This window comes from Seriola lalandi, unplaced genomic scaffold (genome assembly GCF_002814215.2).
Source record: "Seriola lalandi dorsalis isolate HSWRI2012SDOR001 ecotype SW California unplaced genomic scaffold, Sedor1 jcf7180002054561, whole genome shotgun sequence".
Lineage (NCBI taxonomy): Eukaryota > Metazoa > Chordata > Actinopteri > Carangiformes > Carangidae > Seriola > Seriola lalandi.
Genome location: NW_019525114.1, coordinates 392329 through 410396, shown reverse-complemented (window position 1 = coordinate 410396; position 18068 = coordinate 392329). Strand labels below are relative to the sequence as shown.

Sequence of the window (18068 nt, the reverse complement as noted above, 5' to 3'; positions counted from 1 at the left end):
CATACTTTCCTTTGACGTTTTTTGGCATTTTTATGCATAATTATATCATTTTGTCTCATTCCATACCATACTATGATGTTTTTATGACCTTTTAAGCCTCAATATAGTATGATGTTTTTTTGACATTTTATGCCATACTATACTATGATGTTTTTTTGGCATTTTTCTGCCATACTTTACTTTGACATATTGCCTTACAATACTATCTCCTGTGATGCCTGACCATACTATGACGTTTTTATGACCTTTTGTGCCCTAATATACTATGATGTTTTTTTGATGTTTTATGCCATACTATACTATGATGTTTTTTGGCATTTTACTGCCATACTTTCCTTTGACGTTTTTTCGCATTTTACTGCATAATTATATTATTTCGTCTCATGCCCTGCCATACTATGACGTTTTTATGACCTTTTATGCCTTAATATACTATGATGTACTTTTGACGTTTTATGCCATACTATACTATGATGTTTTTTGGCATTTTACTGCCATACTTTACTTTGACATTTTGCCTTACAATACTATCTCCTGTGATGCCTGACCATGCTATGACGTTAATTACTGCATAATTATATTATTTCGTCTCATGCCTTGCTATGATATTTTTTGGCATTTTTTTTGGCATACTTTGACGTTTTTTAGAATTTTGTGCCTTGCTATACTATCTCCTGTGATGCCACACCATACTATGACGTTTTTATGACCTTTTATGCCTTAATATACTATGATTTTTTTTTACATTTTATGCCACATATGACATTTTTTCGCATTTTTTTGGCATACTTTACTTTGACTTTTTTTGCAATTTTGTGCCTTACTATACTATCTACTGTGATGTCTGACCATACTATGACGTTTTTATGACTTTTTATGCTTTAATATACTATGATGTACTTTTGACGTTTTATGCTATACTATACTATGACTTTTTATGCCTTACTTCACTATGACTTTTTACAAACCCACGCCCTTGTCTACATGTATAAATTCACATTTTGTTCTCAATATCTATTTGTACATAAGCATATAAACATGCATATTATCTGTGTATATGACTGTCAATATACTGTGCAGGTAAACAAACTAATCTCACTTGTCTCACTATGTACATGATAGGCGTACTTGTTATTTCTAACATATGTATATATGTAAATATTTGAGTGCAGAAATACACATTTCAAGCCATGAAGAATGGATTTATGTACTGTATGTTTACATTTGAATACTGTCCAGTAAATAGTAAAACAAATTTTATGCATTATACGTATATATAAAAGTTTCTTTTTTTCTACTTTACTGCATGTAAATATATATATTTTGCATATAAACATAATTTTATACATATGGAGAATTTTGAATAGATTAGATTAGAATTAGATTTTGAGATGATTTGTATGTCATTGTCGTACATTTTGATCTGGCCGGTGGACAGCGCACTGGTCAGCCACTCCAGATCTCTCAGCTTGAACGGCAGCAGGACAAGGCTGACTCCTCGTGCAACATCTACTGCGCTCTCCGGGTACAGAAAGTGATGTGTAGTCCGATTCCCGACATCTTTCTCAAACCCTCGAGTCACCGCCTTATTCATCCTGAGCAGGAAGAAGATGAGGTGAGTAAGATGAAGAGAAGGGGTAAGACTTGCTTGTGTTTGTATGTGTGTATATACGCACCGGATAACGGAGCTGTGGGAGTCGATCAGATTGCCATGTCCGGACTGTCGCAGGTTGCCAGAGTTGCCGACCACCGCACAGCTACGGCAAAGTGAGGGGAGGGGCCTTAAGTCCACAGTGGGTGGGGAAATGACCTGGAACATCTTCGACATCACTTCCTCTAGAGTCTGGTCGTTACCGGACCGTTGAAGACCCTGTGGAGGAGTGGAGCATATCACATTATTTTTTATTGTTTTGACATTATTAAGCTTTATATTAGTAAGCTGCAAGTCTGGCTCCATCAACAGCTCCCAAAGCATTAATTCTTCTTTTGTTTTTATTTTTTGGTGTTTTAGACATAGGTCTGACCAATCAAGATCCATGAAGATGTCACTTTTAGTTCTGGTAAACTGTGTTGGACATTTTTCACTATTTTCTGACTTTTTTTTAATTTTTTTATAAAGACTGCCTGGTTAATCGATCCATTATGAAAGTAAATGTCAGATTAATTCATTATGACAATTATTGTGCAAGTACATTTTTTACAGTTATGGTGTAGCTACAACATCCTGCTGTGATTTGTTTTAGCTCAATCAGATACACACACACACACACACAAACACACACACACACACACAGCATATACAGTATACTGCATACTGTAGATCAGACTGATGTTAGCAGCATCACCACCCCCTCTTTTTAATCTGCTAATGGTTTCTGCTGCAGGACTTAATCTATAAATGCAGGAAAAAGACTCAGACGTTCATCTCCAGACTGCTGACAGCTTCCACAAAGACAAATTTAAGACATCTTACATTTCAGTTTTTATAAAAACAGATCTTCATTAAAGGTCCTGACAATTTATTGAAACTCACTGTATGGACATCATGCAGTATATTACACATCCTTCTTTGGCCATCTAATATGTTCTCAATGTTCTCATCAATTCAAAGCTATCAGGTCACTTCCAGAGTGCCTGTAAATATTTTCTGGAATAGGACTTACACTTGATCACCTTTTTACCATGATCAGTTACTAAAGATCTTTTGTGTGATTTACTTAACTGTTAATGTAAATGATCCATATTGATATCATGATTATCTGCAGTTTAATCAATGATTGTGGTATAAAATGATGTTAGTACAAGAACTGGTAGAATAAGTGTATAATGATTTAATCTGACAGTGATTTGAGTTGCTTCTCAGTACCTGCAGGAAAGCTGCTCTGCATAATAAAATCTCACAATCTGCCTACAGCCTGATTTGCTTTATGTAGATTGATTGATTTGCAAAAAGTTTAACAGCTCTACATTTGTAAAGTGTTTCATTAATTGTAGTCAATTAGGGTACAGTAAAAAATGTGTAAAGCTTGGACCAAAACACTGGCCCAAATAATGACTTTTTCTTTGAAGGCCAAACTTTATAGCAGGTAACATGTTCACATAAGCAGATAGTAGCCTGGACTGAGCTAATAAAATTATCCTTTTTCATCCAACTTCACTTTTTAAATCAGATTTCAAATCTCAGACTGATAAAATCCCCAGGCAGGTTTATATTTTGTACGCTCTAAAATAGGAACAAAACCAGCAACATCATTAGAAACTGCACTGTTCCAATATTTTGTCCTTACCAGCCACCACCTGAGTGCATCAGGGTCAAAGTTCTTATTGGTGTCTCGGAGGATGGGCTGCTGTTTGGGGTCGTAGCGTAGGCTGAACCAGCTTGATGACCCCATGTCTGAAATACAGGAATCGGAACAACCACAAGACCTGAAAGAGGATGACACAGCGGAGTCAGACGGACACAGAGAGGGGAATCATGAGATACACAAGAGTCTGTGACCTCCTGCGTGTTACCTCGGGTCATGCTGGGAGTTGTCTACAGGCTCCTCCCCCTCAGACTCAGGCTGGGTCGTGATGGGAGGAGGGGGTGTCTCAGGGGGATCAGGGGTCAGGTCAGCAGGAGGTGCTGTGACTTCAATCACTGCAAACACAAACAGAGAGTCAGAGAAGAGTGCATCATGGGAGACTGTTAACATCTTTATTGTAGAATCACATCACTACTACTTCTGCTACTGCTGTTATACTACAACAACAACACCAACAACTACTCAAGGCTGGATTACCACCCAGGTGAAGCAGGTGTAACTACACCCTCAAATTCAGGTTGTACCCTGTCTCCAAGCATATTAAAAAAAAATGCATCAGAGAAGTGAGGGACCAGTGAGTGAAGCCTGGCTACGTAGTGGGTGAGACAGAGTGTCTGGGGACACAGGGAAAACTGACAAACCACTGCTCAATGTAGCATGAATATAAACCTGGTGGTCAGAGCTAATAAGCCATGAGCCGCTACTGTCCGACTGTTTAACTGTGCTGTCAGTCTGGTGGAGCCTTGACAGAAATTAGGGTCACATTGATGGTGCTGTACCTGTGGAGTCACTGTGTGGATACCTGTATTATAGCTGAGCTGGTAGCTCTACTATGAGAGGCTCTCCAGTGTATGTGCGCTTCTGTTAATGTATCAATAATCTAAGTGATTATATGTACAACACAGAAAAGAAAGTCTCCTCCAGTGATGACGATGACGTCAGCTCCTCACCTGTCTCCCTGCTGGTGGGCTTGGCCCGGATGGTGGGCGGGGATAATGACAGAGGAAGGAAATGTCTCCTCTGGATGCTCTGACTGGCGAGCATGAGGAAGAGGATGGCAGCGGTCACCACAGCAACGCAAAGCTTCCTCCTCAACAACATGGCTGGACGGACAGTGGGTGGGCGACAGCAGGAGGAAGGATGTGTTGTTGAGAAGTCAATCAGCTGCTCATCCTGCTATGTAAGCATAGTTAGACTGTGTCATCTACACATTTTCCTCTGTTCTGTCGTCTCTCCACTCGGCTTTATCTCCATGGAGCCTGAGACTTGTGCACAACGCCGCTTTCTTATTGGTGGAGACGGGATCTGTGTTCACACCTGAGTCAGACAGAGAGACACAGCGACATCAGCTTCATCAATAATAAACTTCTTTTAATCTTTTATAACAAACTAATCATCTATTAAACTAATTAGCCGTCCCGAAATATTTATAAAACACTTATAACAAACTAACTGTCCATAACGAACAGTGTGCTCAACAACGACCGACCACAGCTTCTCCTACTCTGAGAAAACCAGAAGTCAGAAACAGCAGAAACAGTCAAACTTCAACACTTAAAGTTCCCTTAAAGTGTTTCATTGTTAAAACCAGGAGGAAGTGTTGCTGCTAATGACAGATGACTGAAAAGTATTGTTCTAACAGGATGATATCATCTACTACAACACCACACACTCTCTTCTACCTTGAAAAACATTGGAAGAAAGAGGGAGTTTTTGATTTCTGCTGATGATTGGAGTCACCCTCTTCCTCCCCATCCGCCCCCACCCCACCCCACCTCCCCTCTACTCCTGCAGGAATGTCTCCATGCAGCTACACTCGGCCTCTGCATACCAATCAGATCTGGCTTCAGTTCAGCTTCTCCTGTTTCAGCTCTCACTCTCCTCCTGTCAGCTTCAATGTCTCTCTCTCACTCCGTGTGTGTGTGTGTGTGTGTGTGTGTGTGTGTGAAGTCTAAATCAGCTGACCTGTATGTGTGTTTCTTCATTACTGTGTTGTGTAACTGATAGCTATAACAGTTTATTTCATGTTTGTTTGTTGTAACTGGTTCAACACACAGTTAATAGTATTATTTTTTTCTTCTATTAGCAATAATAAAGCTCCTTTCAAACCTTTAAATTACATAAATAAGGTGATGAAGAGTAATTACTGTATTTAAGTATGTAACGTTTCATTTAAATAAGTGTTCAAGGCCCAAAGAGATAAATTATGTTCAAACATCCAAAACTTACCAAACAAATCTGTGAACTAGAACTTTGTTTTTTCACAACCCTCCAGATTTAACTCACAAATGAGCTACTTTTTTACTCCAGTAAATTTATCTGACAGCAGCAGATACAACTTTCAAAGTTTTACATGAAGTTTTACATGAAAATCTATGATAACCTTAAAATAAAATAAAATTCAATTTCAAGTACAAAAGGCAGTGTCTAGTTAGAGGTCATGTTTGTACGAGCTGTTAGCAGTTGAACCAAAGAGATTTCTGTAATTGTTCCATTTAAATAATGTAAAATATGGTAAAATTAAAAGTAAAATTATTTCACAAAAAAAGCAAAACTTAAAATCTCATGTCTAATATTAAACATACATGTTACTGTTTGACCATTTTTCTACAGAAATACTTTTGATACTGTAAAAACATTTAGCTCGTAACTTCTATTCCTTCACTTACTCTGAATACTTCTTCCACCACTGGATAACACACACACACACACACACACACACACACACACACACACACACGCACACACACACACACTCTTTAATTACTATGAATGCCTTTGAGGAGAGACGGTCTGATAGTGTGAGCTGTGAGCCATTATCGCCATGTATAAATCATATCAGGCCTGACCCAAAATGAACGGCTATCCATCCAATAGTTCAGATATTTCAGTCTGAACACAAGCTAAAAAGGTGCCTTCTGAATATTCATGTTATATTTTGATGCAGATGTTCATCTTCACCTTGCTTACCGTGATTTAAAACCTTTACCTACTATAGCTCACCAAGCTCTTTTTATTTTGTCATTTTTGTTTGTTTTCTGCTTATGCTCGAAGCTTTATCTATGATATTTTAATTGCATACAATTCTTTAAATTTTCAGATTTTAGTGTCAAGCAAAGCTAAACCTTTTGAGCTCTGGGATAGTTCTTAATACAGCACAAAAAACAAGATTTTCACAACTCTCTATACACGTGTTTATGAGTGACATCATCATCCGAGCAAAGGCAGGAAGCAGAGAACAAGGAGATCAACATGAGGAAATGTTTTTGTGTCAGAAACTGTGTCAATCACAAAGCTTAAGAGTGGAAAATGCTCATTGTTTCAAGGAGGAAACCTGCCTTTTAATTTATGTCTACATTTACTCACAAACACGAAAAACTAAAACAAGACACACACTTTGTGGGTTGAAGACAAACATGTTTTGTATTTCCGGTCTTAAAAAGGGCGTCATATCACTGAAACCACAAGTAGCATCACAGCAATTATACCATACTTCTACAATGACAGTAATTGTTGTAAGACCAGAGGAGACGTGTCAGGGCAGGTACTGATTGAGAAATGTGTGTGTTGATGTTACAGTTATCTGTATCCTCTCAAGGCAGGAAACGGCCGCACTCTTGAAACAGAGGCTGAGTAAAATTCCTGAGATAAAAGAAAAGTTCCTGGATTGGCATTTGCATTAGCATGTTAGCGCAGAGTCTGACTGTGTGCCATGTTGACTGTGCAAACTTGTCCGGGTACAAAGGGCTTTAACACAAGAGCAGCTCAGAACAAACTGATCAGCTGGTCTGGATCTGAAAGTCCACACAGAAAGCAGGAATTCCCCGATCAATATCTGTTAAAAAATTAAATAACTATTCATATATTATTGGTAAACAGAGTGTAATTTTTCTTGAGTCTTTTTCAAACTTCAGTCTAATGACTTGCAAATTTAACACTGTGCTGCTGCAGTATGTTAATCTGAGACCATTCAGGTCAGACATGCAGAACATAACAGAGAGGCTCAGAAACAACTTTTGTTTCCACAAACTCTGAGGACTCGAGGACTTCCACTCAGAACTGAATGATGGACTCTTATGACCTAGCTTGGTCTCATGGACATATATGGAACTGAACTGAGCATACATGCACTGAATACAAGAAAACAGATCAAAGAAAATATAAAACAGACAATTACTTTTGAATGAATGAAGATTGTAAATCATTTATAGCTGCACAAATATATGACAGGCAAGGTATTACAGCCGCCGTAAGTTATAGACGCCCCTTGATAAATGGTTATACAGCTATGAGAAAGCATTTTTACATTTACACTAAAGCTCCATGTGGAATTTGGTACTTCCATTTGATGATGTGGACAGGAGGTTCAAAGATACATTCTTAGGTTGTATAAAAGGAAATGTGTTGACGCTAGTTCCTCAGCTGTTTTGCTGACTACCTCAGCTTTGTTTGTTTGTTTGTTAATAAAGTCTATTTAATCCACTGGTTCTGAGTGGCAGAGTTTTGTAACTTTATGTGGCACAGGAAACCCACCACAAGTGCTGTTCAGCTGAACTCAGCTGTGCACAGGTCCTCTGTACAGCAGCCACTAGCCACTGATACACGGAGCGCTCATTCGCTGATCCGACATGAAATCCCAACACAATAATCACACATGGGCTCACAAAGCAACACATGAAAGCAGGTCACGAGCTGCGATACATAAAAATGCCTTGCACATGTTCGGATCAATCATGTTACATTCACTCGACGGATACAAAGGGAGCTGCGCAGAGGTGCGTTTACACGTTCAATATTACAGATGACAAGACATTAGATTTCTTGTATCATTTCTTGTAGAATTTTTTTTTTTTAAATAGCTTTTTAACAGAAAACTAAACTTAAAATTTTGTTTCTTCTGAGGGAGCACAGGTCTTTTTTCTCCCCATGATTCTAATTTAGAGCTATCCATCAAACTTTTGGAAAAACCTTTTTTTAATCAGAAACAAAGCTGAAATAATTCAAATTAATGGTCAGATCATAAATCAATAGTACGGTTACATTACCCAGGAGACTCTAGACTTTCTGTCTTGAGGAACATTAAGGAAAGGAAACTGTGAGAATTTATAGTCAGGAAAATGACTAAATACATGGTGACACTGAAGTGAGTTAACGCCATGTTGGCTTTCAGTCTGAATGAGATAAGAGACGGCCAGACCGAGCTCGTCCTCACAGGACAGATGTGACTGAAATGGGTATTTTACAAATAATCAAATGTTCAGCAGTGGTAATGGAACTATTTAGATTTCTACAAGTTTTCTTCTTGTTGATTTCAGTTTTAGCCTGACTTGTGATGGAGTTTTTTTGATAACACAAGAATGCAACACGACATGAAACGATCTATACTTTCACCCACACACCCTGCTGCCACTTTCCCTGCAAAGTCATTGCCTTGCGTTTGTTAAAAGCTGATTAGAAACCCAGCTACTCATATTCATTTGGCAGAGAGATCAGATAAGTGAGTGCATGTACATGAGTGATAAAGTTTAGAGGACAGTGGAGGGTTAATGACTGTCAGCTGAGTTGCTTTGTCTTGTATGTTATTTTGGGGGGGGGTGTTGGCAGGTTTAGGGGTCACATGGTTCCCTGTGCTGAGAAAACCATGTGACAGCACTCCTTCCCGTCTCTCTCTGTGACCTCTGACCTCAGTGTTGACACCAGGATGGAAACCAGCTGTGCTGCAGAACACAGCGAGTAGAGAGCGAGGCTGCGAGAACGGCGACTGGCTGGAAAATAACGATACCAAAGAAGAAGACTGATGTCAGTTCTCACACAGGTTGCCAGAGTAACGAGGACTGAAACGTGTTACTTTTTGTTGTTTCACAGAGGAGAGGGAACAATCTGCTTCTGCCGCCTGTTTCACTTGTGTTGTGTTGTTGTGTCTAAAGCAGTTTTTTGCCTTTATTCATAGTACAGGCCCGTAGAGAGGAGACATGAAACAAAAGTTCATGCTGTAGGTGAAACTTCTTGCTGAATTTGAGGGGATTTTTTTCTCCTTTGTTGCCTCCCATTATAAGAAAAAAAAAATCCTAGTGTTTTTTTTCAAATATTTACAAAGGGTCAGTTCAGTCAAATTACAAAAAAAGAAAAACATTTGTCCTCTCTTCCGGCTGGTGATGTCAGCCTTGTCAAATAATTTGGTTTTATTTGTCCATGTTTGGAGATTTTTGTTTCTGAGTCTCCACCCCAATACAACAGAGGAGACATTTTCAGAGACATGTCAATTTTATGACATTAGAGCTGCAATGATTAGTCGATTAATCAATTAGTCAACTGACAGAAGATTAATTAAAACTAGTTTGGTTAACAATGAATAGTTTTGAGCCAATTTTTAAGTAAAAATGCCCGTGTCCGCTTCTTCAATGTGCAGATTTGCTGCTTTTCTCTGTCTTTATCTTGAATATTTTGATTTTAAACCGCTGGTCAGACAAGACAAGACACTTAAAGATGTTACTTTGAACTCTGGGAAACTGGAAATTACATTTTTCACTATTATGTGATGTTTTATCAAGTAAATCATTAGTCAGATTAATTGATAATGAAAATTATTGTTAGCTGTTGCACTGGCGGACTAAAACTGGGCATCAAATGTCAACACTGTTTTGATATCAACCAAAATCTGTCCATAACAAAGAGAATTTATAAAAGTCAAGTATTTGTAGTACTTGGTGACTTATTCTTTGATCAACTTAATTTAGTTTTACACCCGCTGGCGTTTAAACATTTACAAAATGTCAACTTGTTTTTAGTCCTCAGGGTAAGGTATTAAAAGACGTATTGTTCTGATATCAACATCGAAACTCAGGAGTTGTATTAGAACTAGAAATTATAAAAATGTCAGGTGATGTCCTTCTGAAACAGCCTGAAAGCTCAGAGCGAGCGCGTTAGCCTCACTGTGTTATTCCTGCTCCAGTGTGTTGGAGGAATAAAAACAAATACCTTCACACTGAGCTGTGAGCGACGTGTCACAGAAAGGTTTCCAGGTCCTGACGAGGCAGACTGTCACAGACTGTAAATAAAAAAATAAAAAAATCTCAACATCTTTAGTCACGTGGTATTTGCTTTTACACATATAAACTTACTAATGTCACTCAAAACCACAGCTGTCACTTCAAAAGACACGTCATTATAATTTCTTCTTCGCAGCTGCGAGTGTCCTCTCATGCTCCTAAAAGTCAGTGTGGGATTCATAATTAACCGAACTAATTCTAATACCTAACTAATTAACTATTTAACTAATTCTCACGGCCTCCTGAGACACATAAATACGGGCGCTGATGCTGACATGAGGATCACAAACAGACACAGTGAAGCGAACATGTGCACGAGACTTGACGGGTTTTGAGCACACAGTCATCACAGAGATCCTTACACAGGAAGTTGAAGTAACAACCAAAATAATACCACCGACCGATCTATTTTTTTCAATCCAACAACAAAGTGTTGGAAACTACAAACTGAAACATGTTTGACTTTCTGAACTGTTCACTGAACTGCAGAAATGAAATTCCAGGGGAAACTTTGAATATATTATGAAAACTGTTGAACTGAACTGTATGAAAATGATGTTCTTTTCTCATTTCAAGGAAATTAAAAGAACATAACAGAAGGTTTCTAAAAAAAATGAGCATCTTTAAATCAAGTGTTTAAATTTACAAAAACAACTCAACAGGCCAAAATTGTAGCTTCATTTTCCCTTTTCCTTCTTTTTTCTCAATTTCATATCTTAACAGTCTCAACCATTTTATAATAAACAATCTCAACACATCTTTTCAATCTCACAGCTTTAACTGTAAAGGATTTCACTTTCTAAACAGATGTGCTTTAACAGCTTTAATCAATAAACATGTCCAGCAGATCCTGAATAACCCGGAACATGAGACACCGAAACAAACATTATACTACTTCCATGTCTAAAAGTTTGACCAAATTCAAAGTAACATGCACTTTGTTCAAAGTAACTCGAAACCAACCCCAATAAAACATGTTGTGGTTGCAGTCAAAACATAATGTGCAGACGTATTCAGTTCTTGTCACAAATTGACCTCGCCTAATTTGTTTTGCATGTTGCTTCAATCTGCTTGAATTCTGACACACAAAATCATGTGGCTCTGCAGTATCCAGCCAGTTTGACAGAGGGGGGTAACTGACCCCAAAAAAACATTGAATTGTTTACATCCTAGTTTGTAGAACTGCAGGTGAAATAATAGAAGTAGCACAGGAGGAGGGGAAGCTGACCGGCTGCAGTGAGTGAAAGGACAGTGACACAATTTAATAAGTGGTTGTGTTTCATTTAGAACTTCATGCTAACTCTCACAGCTTACACTCACATCCCGACCCATGTTATGTTGTTGTCAGGCCGAGGGCTAAATCTGGCATATGTGAAAATCTAACAGGCATTGTACACAGCAAACAGGCGAGTTTGTTTTAAGAGTGCGAGGTTCAGTTGTGCTTACACAGTGAGATTATTAAATTAATGTAACAAAAAGAAGGCAAACTCCACAGTCCTCTGCTCCGATTGAGGTGGTGTTCAGGTTTATAATCCAGCCCTACATGAATGTTTCAGTTTCCATGAAGACAGCAGAGAAAGGTCGTCATTATTTCTGTTAAGAGTCACTGACCAGCAGCAGGATGGAAAATTAGTCAAGCTCAAGTGTGCAGCTGAGAAAGACGACCAAGGGAAATGGACACACACACACACACACACACACACACACACACACACACACACACTGAGGTAATTTTAAAGAGTGACTTCAGCAAGTGTTGTTACAGTGCTGACTCACAGACAGACAGACAGACACTCATGGCGGGTTCAGACTACATGACATCAGCCTGGTAACAGCCTGACCCGAACAAAAATGGACGCGCCAACTGATTGTTACATCCAGTGTAGTGTATCATAATGGACAACATCCGACAGCACATCAGGGATGCCTTCCAACGTCCTGACAAAAAGAGTAGCATGACAGAAATTTTTTTTTTGCCCCCCTCTCAACATTTTACATGAAGCACTCGCCAGGAAGGCCATCGGGCATATCGAGACAATTCCCATGAAAATATCCATTAAGTTTTTACTGGCGCTGTTGTGTCAGTCTCTCTACGGTCCCTCTCTGTGTGACTGTCATTCGGGGTGCGCATGACAGCATATGTTTTTTAAAGATCTGTGCTGTATCTACAGTGCCTGGTGGATATAAAAGTTTCTCAACATGATGGAACTACTCATAAAGTGAGTCTAACATTTGACTGTGTGGTTAGATTTGACTAATGTATGTAAACTTGCCACCGTAGGAACAGCGATTACATAATCTTGAAACAAGCCACAACTTAACTGTCTTTTCATACAGTATTACAAACAGTACACCTCACCTCACCCCGCCTTCCAGGCCACCTCACTCTCCAGTCTGCAGTCTGCTCTCTAAAGATGACATTTATTTCTTGTCTGTCTGTCCTGGAAGAGTGCTCCCTGCTCTGCTATCCTTTTTATATTTCTCCCTCTCTTTTTTCCTTTAGTGTTGACTTTTTCATTCCTATGAATCAAGGATCTATGGATAAAAGGAGTCACATGTTGGACAAGTTTTAGAGACCTCTGAGAAATCTGTCTTTTTGGGCTGTAGAGATAAAACTGCCTTGAAGACAGACAGTCAGTCGGGTCTGACACAATCCGTTTCTGTAGTTCAGATTTAGAATCAAGCCTCTATAATTACATCTGTCCAAATACAGAGGACGTTTGACTCACAGACCACACAATCTGTCTGCCTCTGTCTATAATTATGTCTCAGTTGAGTATCCTAGTTTACACACAAACACACCCAGAGAGATTATATACAACACACATATACAGACACAGCATGAGAATATTACAGACACAGCAAGAGATAAAAGGTATAAATTAATTCTTCACTTGCTTAATATTTCTACACAAACACTACATGACATAAAACAAAGTAACCATAAAAAGGTCATCATAAAGCAAGACAGCGTTATATATATTAAATAGACCAAAAGGTTTATAAAGTGGCATGAAATACAAACAGGTGAGGACCAGAAGAGCACACCGTAGAAATATTGTAGGATTACTATACATGGTTTTGTACAAACACTGAATATAATAAACACTATAGGAAACAACATGTACAGAGAAGTACTTACAAAACAGGATGACTGTGCTCCACAAACATACCCTCCTGATGACCAATATGTTTGCTAGGAAGCAATACATTTTATCTCAAATTAAATTTGGGAGATTAAATGACAATAAATTACAGTTATGTTCCACAGACACACTAAGTATTATAGAAATACTATATAATCTATTGACTAACCAACTAATATTGTAGGAGGAATGAAGAAATATAGACTACACCTACATGTGATGCTGTAATTCTACATATCTTCTTGAAGAGTAGTAAAAGTTGCATCAATGGATAAATGATTGACTATCTTAAGTATTTGTTGAGTAAATGTGAGAGAGATAAAACTAGAGATGGTGTGCAAAATAAACCAGAAGTATTCTGGTATTATTACCTGTCTGCTCTTTTTGTTGCTACACTTACCCAATGAGTAACTATAATCTTTTCTTATCTGCATTTTTATTTCAAACATAAAGTTATGAAGTAGATGGTACAATAGGCCTTCAACAAGATAACTACAAGGTACTGGCAGATGGCATAAGAGATAATAATGCAGCTGAGTCTACACAATCTGTGAGTCAGACAAATGTTATGGGAGTGGTATGTGGTTGTGTATGAATAAAAGAGAAATAAAGAGTATCTCTGACACATTAGAATATAGTCGAAATACTATAAGAGACAACAATACAGTGAAGAATGTAAAGGCCAAACAACAACTGTCCCAAAAAGACATTTATATAGGAATACGAAAGGAATAAAGTCAGCACAGAGCAGCAGAGTATAACTTACTCAGAACAGAAGCTGTGATGAACATGACAACGAAGGAGGATGCAATGAGACAACTACAGTTCAAGTATCGTAAATAATCAAAAATAAACCAAATGGATACCACAGATACACCCAGGATTATAATGTTATAGACATACTGTAAGTGCTTATATAGCAAAGTAAATATTGTACACAATTGGAGATTAGCTTCTCAAATGGGAATATTTTCTCATGTCTTTTACAATAGTAAACTCTATATGTTGTTATTTTTAGCTGTTTATCAGACAAAACAAGCATCTGAAGACGTTACCTTGGGCTTTGGGGAATTGAGACGGGGTCATTTTCTGATATATTATTGACCAAATGACTAATCAATTAAGATAATGACAATAATTGATGGTCGCAGACCTACAGTTGAAGTTTCTGTAGACCCAACAGACACATATGCACTCAGCTGCCAGTTTATTAGGTACACCTAATTAATACCGAGGTAGTCTAATTCAACAGTACTACAATAATATCAATTCACATACTTTGGAGAAAGTTTAATGTTCAGCTTTTGTTGAAACTGTTTTTTTTTTTTTTTTGTAAGGATTTAATTCCACTTGATGATCATTCTCAGAGCTGATGTTTGTGCTGCTGTTGAAATTTATTCCTTTATACTGAGAGATGTCTCTCATATGATAACAAAAATACAAATAAAATAGAGATAGAGCTGCAACAATTAGTCATCCACAGAATGAATAAGCAACTATTTTGACAATGGAATATTTGTTTTAGTCATTTTTTAAAAAGGAAAAAAAATTTGCTTCTCTTTGTCACATATAATAAACTGAATATCTTTGAGTTTTGGACTGATGATTGGACAGAACAAGGGCATTTAAAACATCTCCTTAGGATGTAGTAAATGGCATTTTTTGGACAGTTCATAGACACACAGTTAATCGACTAACAGAGGAAGTAATAACCTGATTAACTGATAATGAAAGCAACTGTTAGTTGCATCTCTAAACTAAAAATTATAACCCTCATAAAGGGAGAGCCAAACAAACTGGCCATATCCTCCAATATTGCGGTGCTTAAAGGAAACAAAGGTTAAACTTAGTGAGGCCAACTTAAGTTACATGGGTCAAGCATAATAAAGGTCAAAATAGACCACAGCTGCGGAGGCTGCAGCAAACTACAGCCCGGGTTATAACGGTAACCTGAGGGAGACGCTATATTTAAGCAGACCTACAATAAGATAACTACAGGGTGGCAGCTAACAGTTCATGCAGAAGTGAGTGAAAAACAGACCAAACTGTGAACTGGCGACACACTAAATAAGATTATGGGGGAACTGTACAGTATGTGGTTGTCGCGGAGAGGTCTCACTTTAGAGAAATGTGAAGTTACAGTGACGCCACTGCAGAGCCGACAGACAGAGTGCACGCGCTATACGAGTATTACCAGCACATCACAAAGAATTGGTTAAAGAAAGTAGAGACAAAAGTCTGAAGGTAGTTCCCCTCTCCTGATCCTCCTCCTTTTCCTCTGTTTCTGCTTCTTGTCGGTCTCACACTCCCTCACTTTTTTCCGCTGCTTCACACCAAACTACAACAAACCAACCAACTAAACCGACACGCGGAGAAATCAGCTGAAAACTGCATGAAGTTTGGTGGGAAGTTTCCGAAGTTTCTAGCTGAAGTTTCCACCGCGCTGCCAAACACACACACACACACACACACACACACACACACACACACACACACACACACACACACACACGGAGCTGTACTGAGGCCTTGACACACACTGACCCGGGAAACAGTCGGTAAAACACCACAAAGCTCCGCTGAAAACAAAACGAGGAGGACTCACATGAAGCGGCAGCAGCGGCCGGATGGTTTCTCTTCTTCTCATTGTGTGAAGCTGCAGAGCTGAAGCCGTGGTGATGCAGAGCAGCGAGGCCCCGCCCGGGAGGGGGAGGACCTGGAGGGGGAGGGAGGGAGGGAGAGGGGGGTACTTCTCTTTTTCTTTTTTTTTTTTACTTTTATTTATATGCGGTTTTGTGTGTGGGTGTGTATAACTACGTCTGACACAACTCCAAAACCCATTTTAAATGGCTCTGACCTTCTACAGTTAACCATAAAACACATAAAATTGTCAATCAACTGATAAATATGGGAAATAAACAAATGTAAATGAAATTACGTTAAAAAAAAACAGCAGCTTTGTTTCATTAGCATCACAAAAACAAATCACAGCAGTAGTCACAGTTTTACATCACGTTTTTCATGTGGTTTTTGTCAGTTGATTTAATTTTAGGCTGCTTCATTTCTTTTTTTTTTGTCCAATTAAGAGCATCAGAGCAAACAATAAACACAATAGCAGACATATTATCACCACATAAATTAGTTGTGTTGCTAACACATGAGCAAACAGTTGCTGTCACATCCAATTTACACAAGAAGGCCATCTCATTTGAGTTGTGTTTGTGCACCTGATGAAAAATAATTGAATCCATTGTTGAAGTTTTTCAGCCACAGGATGTAGCTGTGTTCAACAAAAACAGCTCTTAAACCCCATGGGGATACTACCGGGTCAGCAACAAAAAACCAGCAGATACAGTTTCTAGCTATTAAATGTGAAGCATTATCAGCTGAAGAGCCAGGTATTTCCATGAGAAGTTGGTGGAGACCAAAAACAGAGCTAAAAGAGAGTCAATATTGGACTCATGTTTGCCAGGCGGTCAGAAACATGACTTAAAAACTAAAGGTATTGTTGAGCCGTAACTTCTGGATGTGTAACTAAGCAACTGTTTGCTGACAAATCAATAGGTGATGCGTTCCTGTGTTTGTTTTTATTCTGTTGATTTGTCCAACCTTTCAGACACCGATTACATTGATCATCTGAAACAGTTTGATTCAGGAGACTCACCTTTATTCAGGTGGGATTCAAACTCACAACTGACGACTGACAACTATATTTTATCTATTTAAATTAAGCTGATGGTAGCTCAATGAATTGTTGATTACATTGCCAACTTTTTAATGTTTCAAAGTTTCAAGTTTCAAAACAAGAATCATGTAAAATGGATTATGCCCAGGATATCAAGCTAAAAGCCTGTAGCTGAAGCCTGCAGGGTCCCGGTAAGAAAAGTCACAGTTCATTATACATGTAGAAAAACACTGAAATAGAGAAACAGCATGTTTTTTTTTTATTGAAGTACAGACATATGGGAAGCTGGTGAGGAAAACTGTCAAAGTTATTTTGCATTACCATAACCCTGTTTGGGTGCTAGTATGTTTCACATTTAAAGTTACAAGAAAAATGCTTTTAGGATGACAACTGACGGATGTGTTTGGCAAACTATCTACAGTAATGTTGGCTGCGGCTGCGCGAGTATAAACTTCCCCAAATCAAAAAATTTGACAGGGCAGAGCTTCTACATCTGCTATGGTATTACACATTTCCTGCCCATCTTCACTGTCAAATTATTCATTATTTTTTTAGTCAAATACAAATGATTCTGTATGTGAGTGCATCACATGAAAAATAATTTAGGAAAATCACTCAGTGTGATCAGGGGATTCCCTTGTTTAACCGACAGATTTGAACATGTTAAAAGCCTCAGATCAGCTGACAGACACATGTTTATCTGGCAGGGCTCGCTTTTAGCAGGCAGAGGAAGATTCATGCAGGAAATAAAACACGGGGAGGAAACTATCGTCATTTTTAACCAAGAAGAGGAAAAACAACAGGAATGTAGATCTCCAACAATCTATGTGCGTAGTTGCTTTGTTGCTGCGCATGTTAATCTGATAGTAACAGCAGCAGGAAG

The 18068-nt window shown here is 38.4% G+C and overlaps 1 protein-coding gene across 2 annotated transcripts in view; it reads right to left on the bottom strand.

Annotated features, from left to right (window-relative positions):
- The window catches only part of st3gal8 (ST3 beta-galactoside alpha-2,3-sialyltransferase 8), a 23567-nt gene extending 7367 nt beyond the window's left edge, over window positions 1-16200 (bottom strand). The window contains exons 1-7 of one of the 2 annotated variants that reach the window (XM_023416115.2): window positions 16106-16122; window positions 10284-10353; window positions 4256-4622; window positions 3514-3640; window positions 3288-3426; window positions 1677-1870; window positions 1416-1595 (exon numbers count right to left, since the gene is read on the bottom strand). In XM_023416115.2, the coding sequence (XP_023271883.2) occupies window positions 1416-1595; window positions 1677-1870; window positions 3288-3426; window positions 3514-3640; window positions 4256-4406 (791 nt within the window). In that variant the 5' untranslated portion in view covers window positions 4407-4622; window positions 10284-10353; window positions 16106-16122. Of the gene's footprint in view, window positions 1-1415; window positions 1596-1676; window positions 1871-3287; window positions 3427-3513; window positions 3641-4255; window positions 4623-10283; window positions 10354-16105 lie in introns of both variants that reach the window. The other variant, XM_087176565.1, reaches the window with a different exon arrangement.
- Window positions 16201-18068: the final 1868 nt, after the last annotated feature.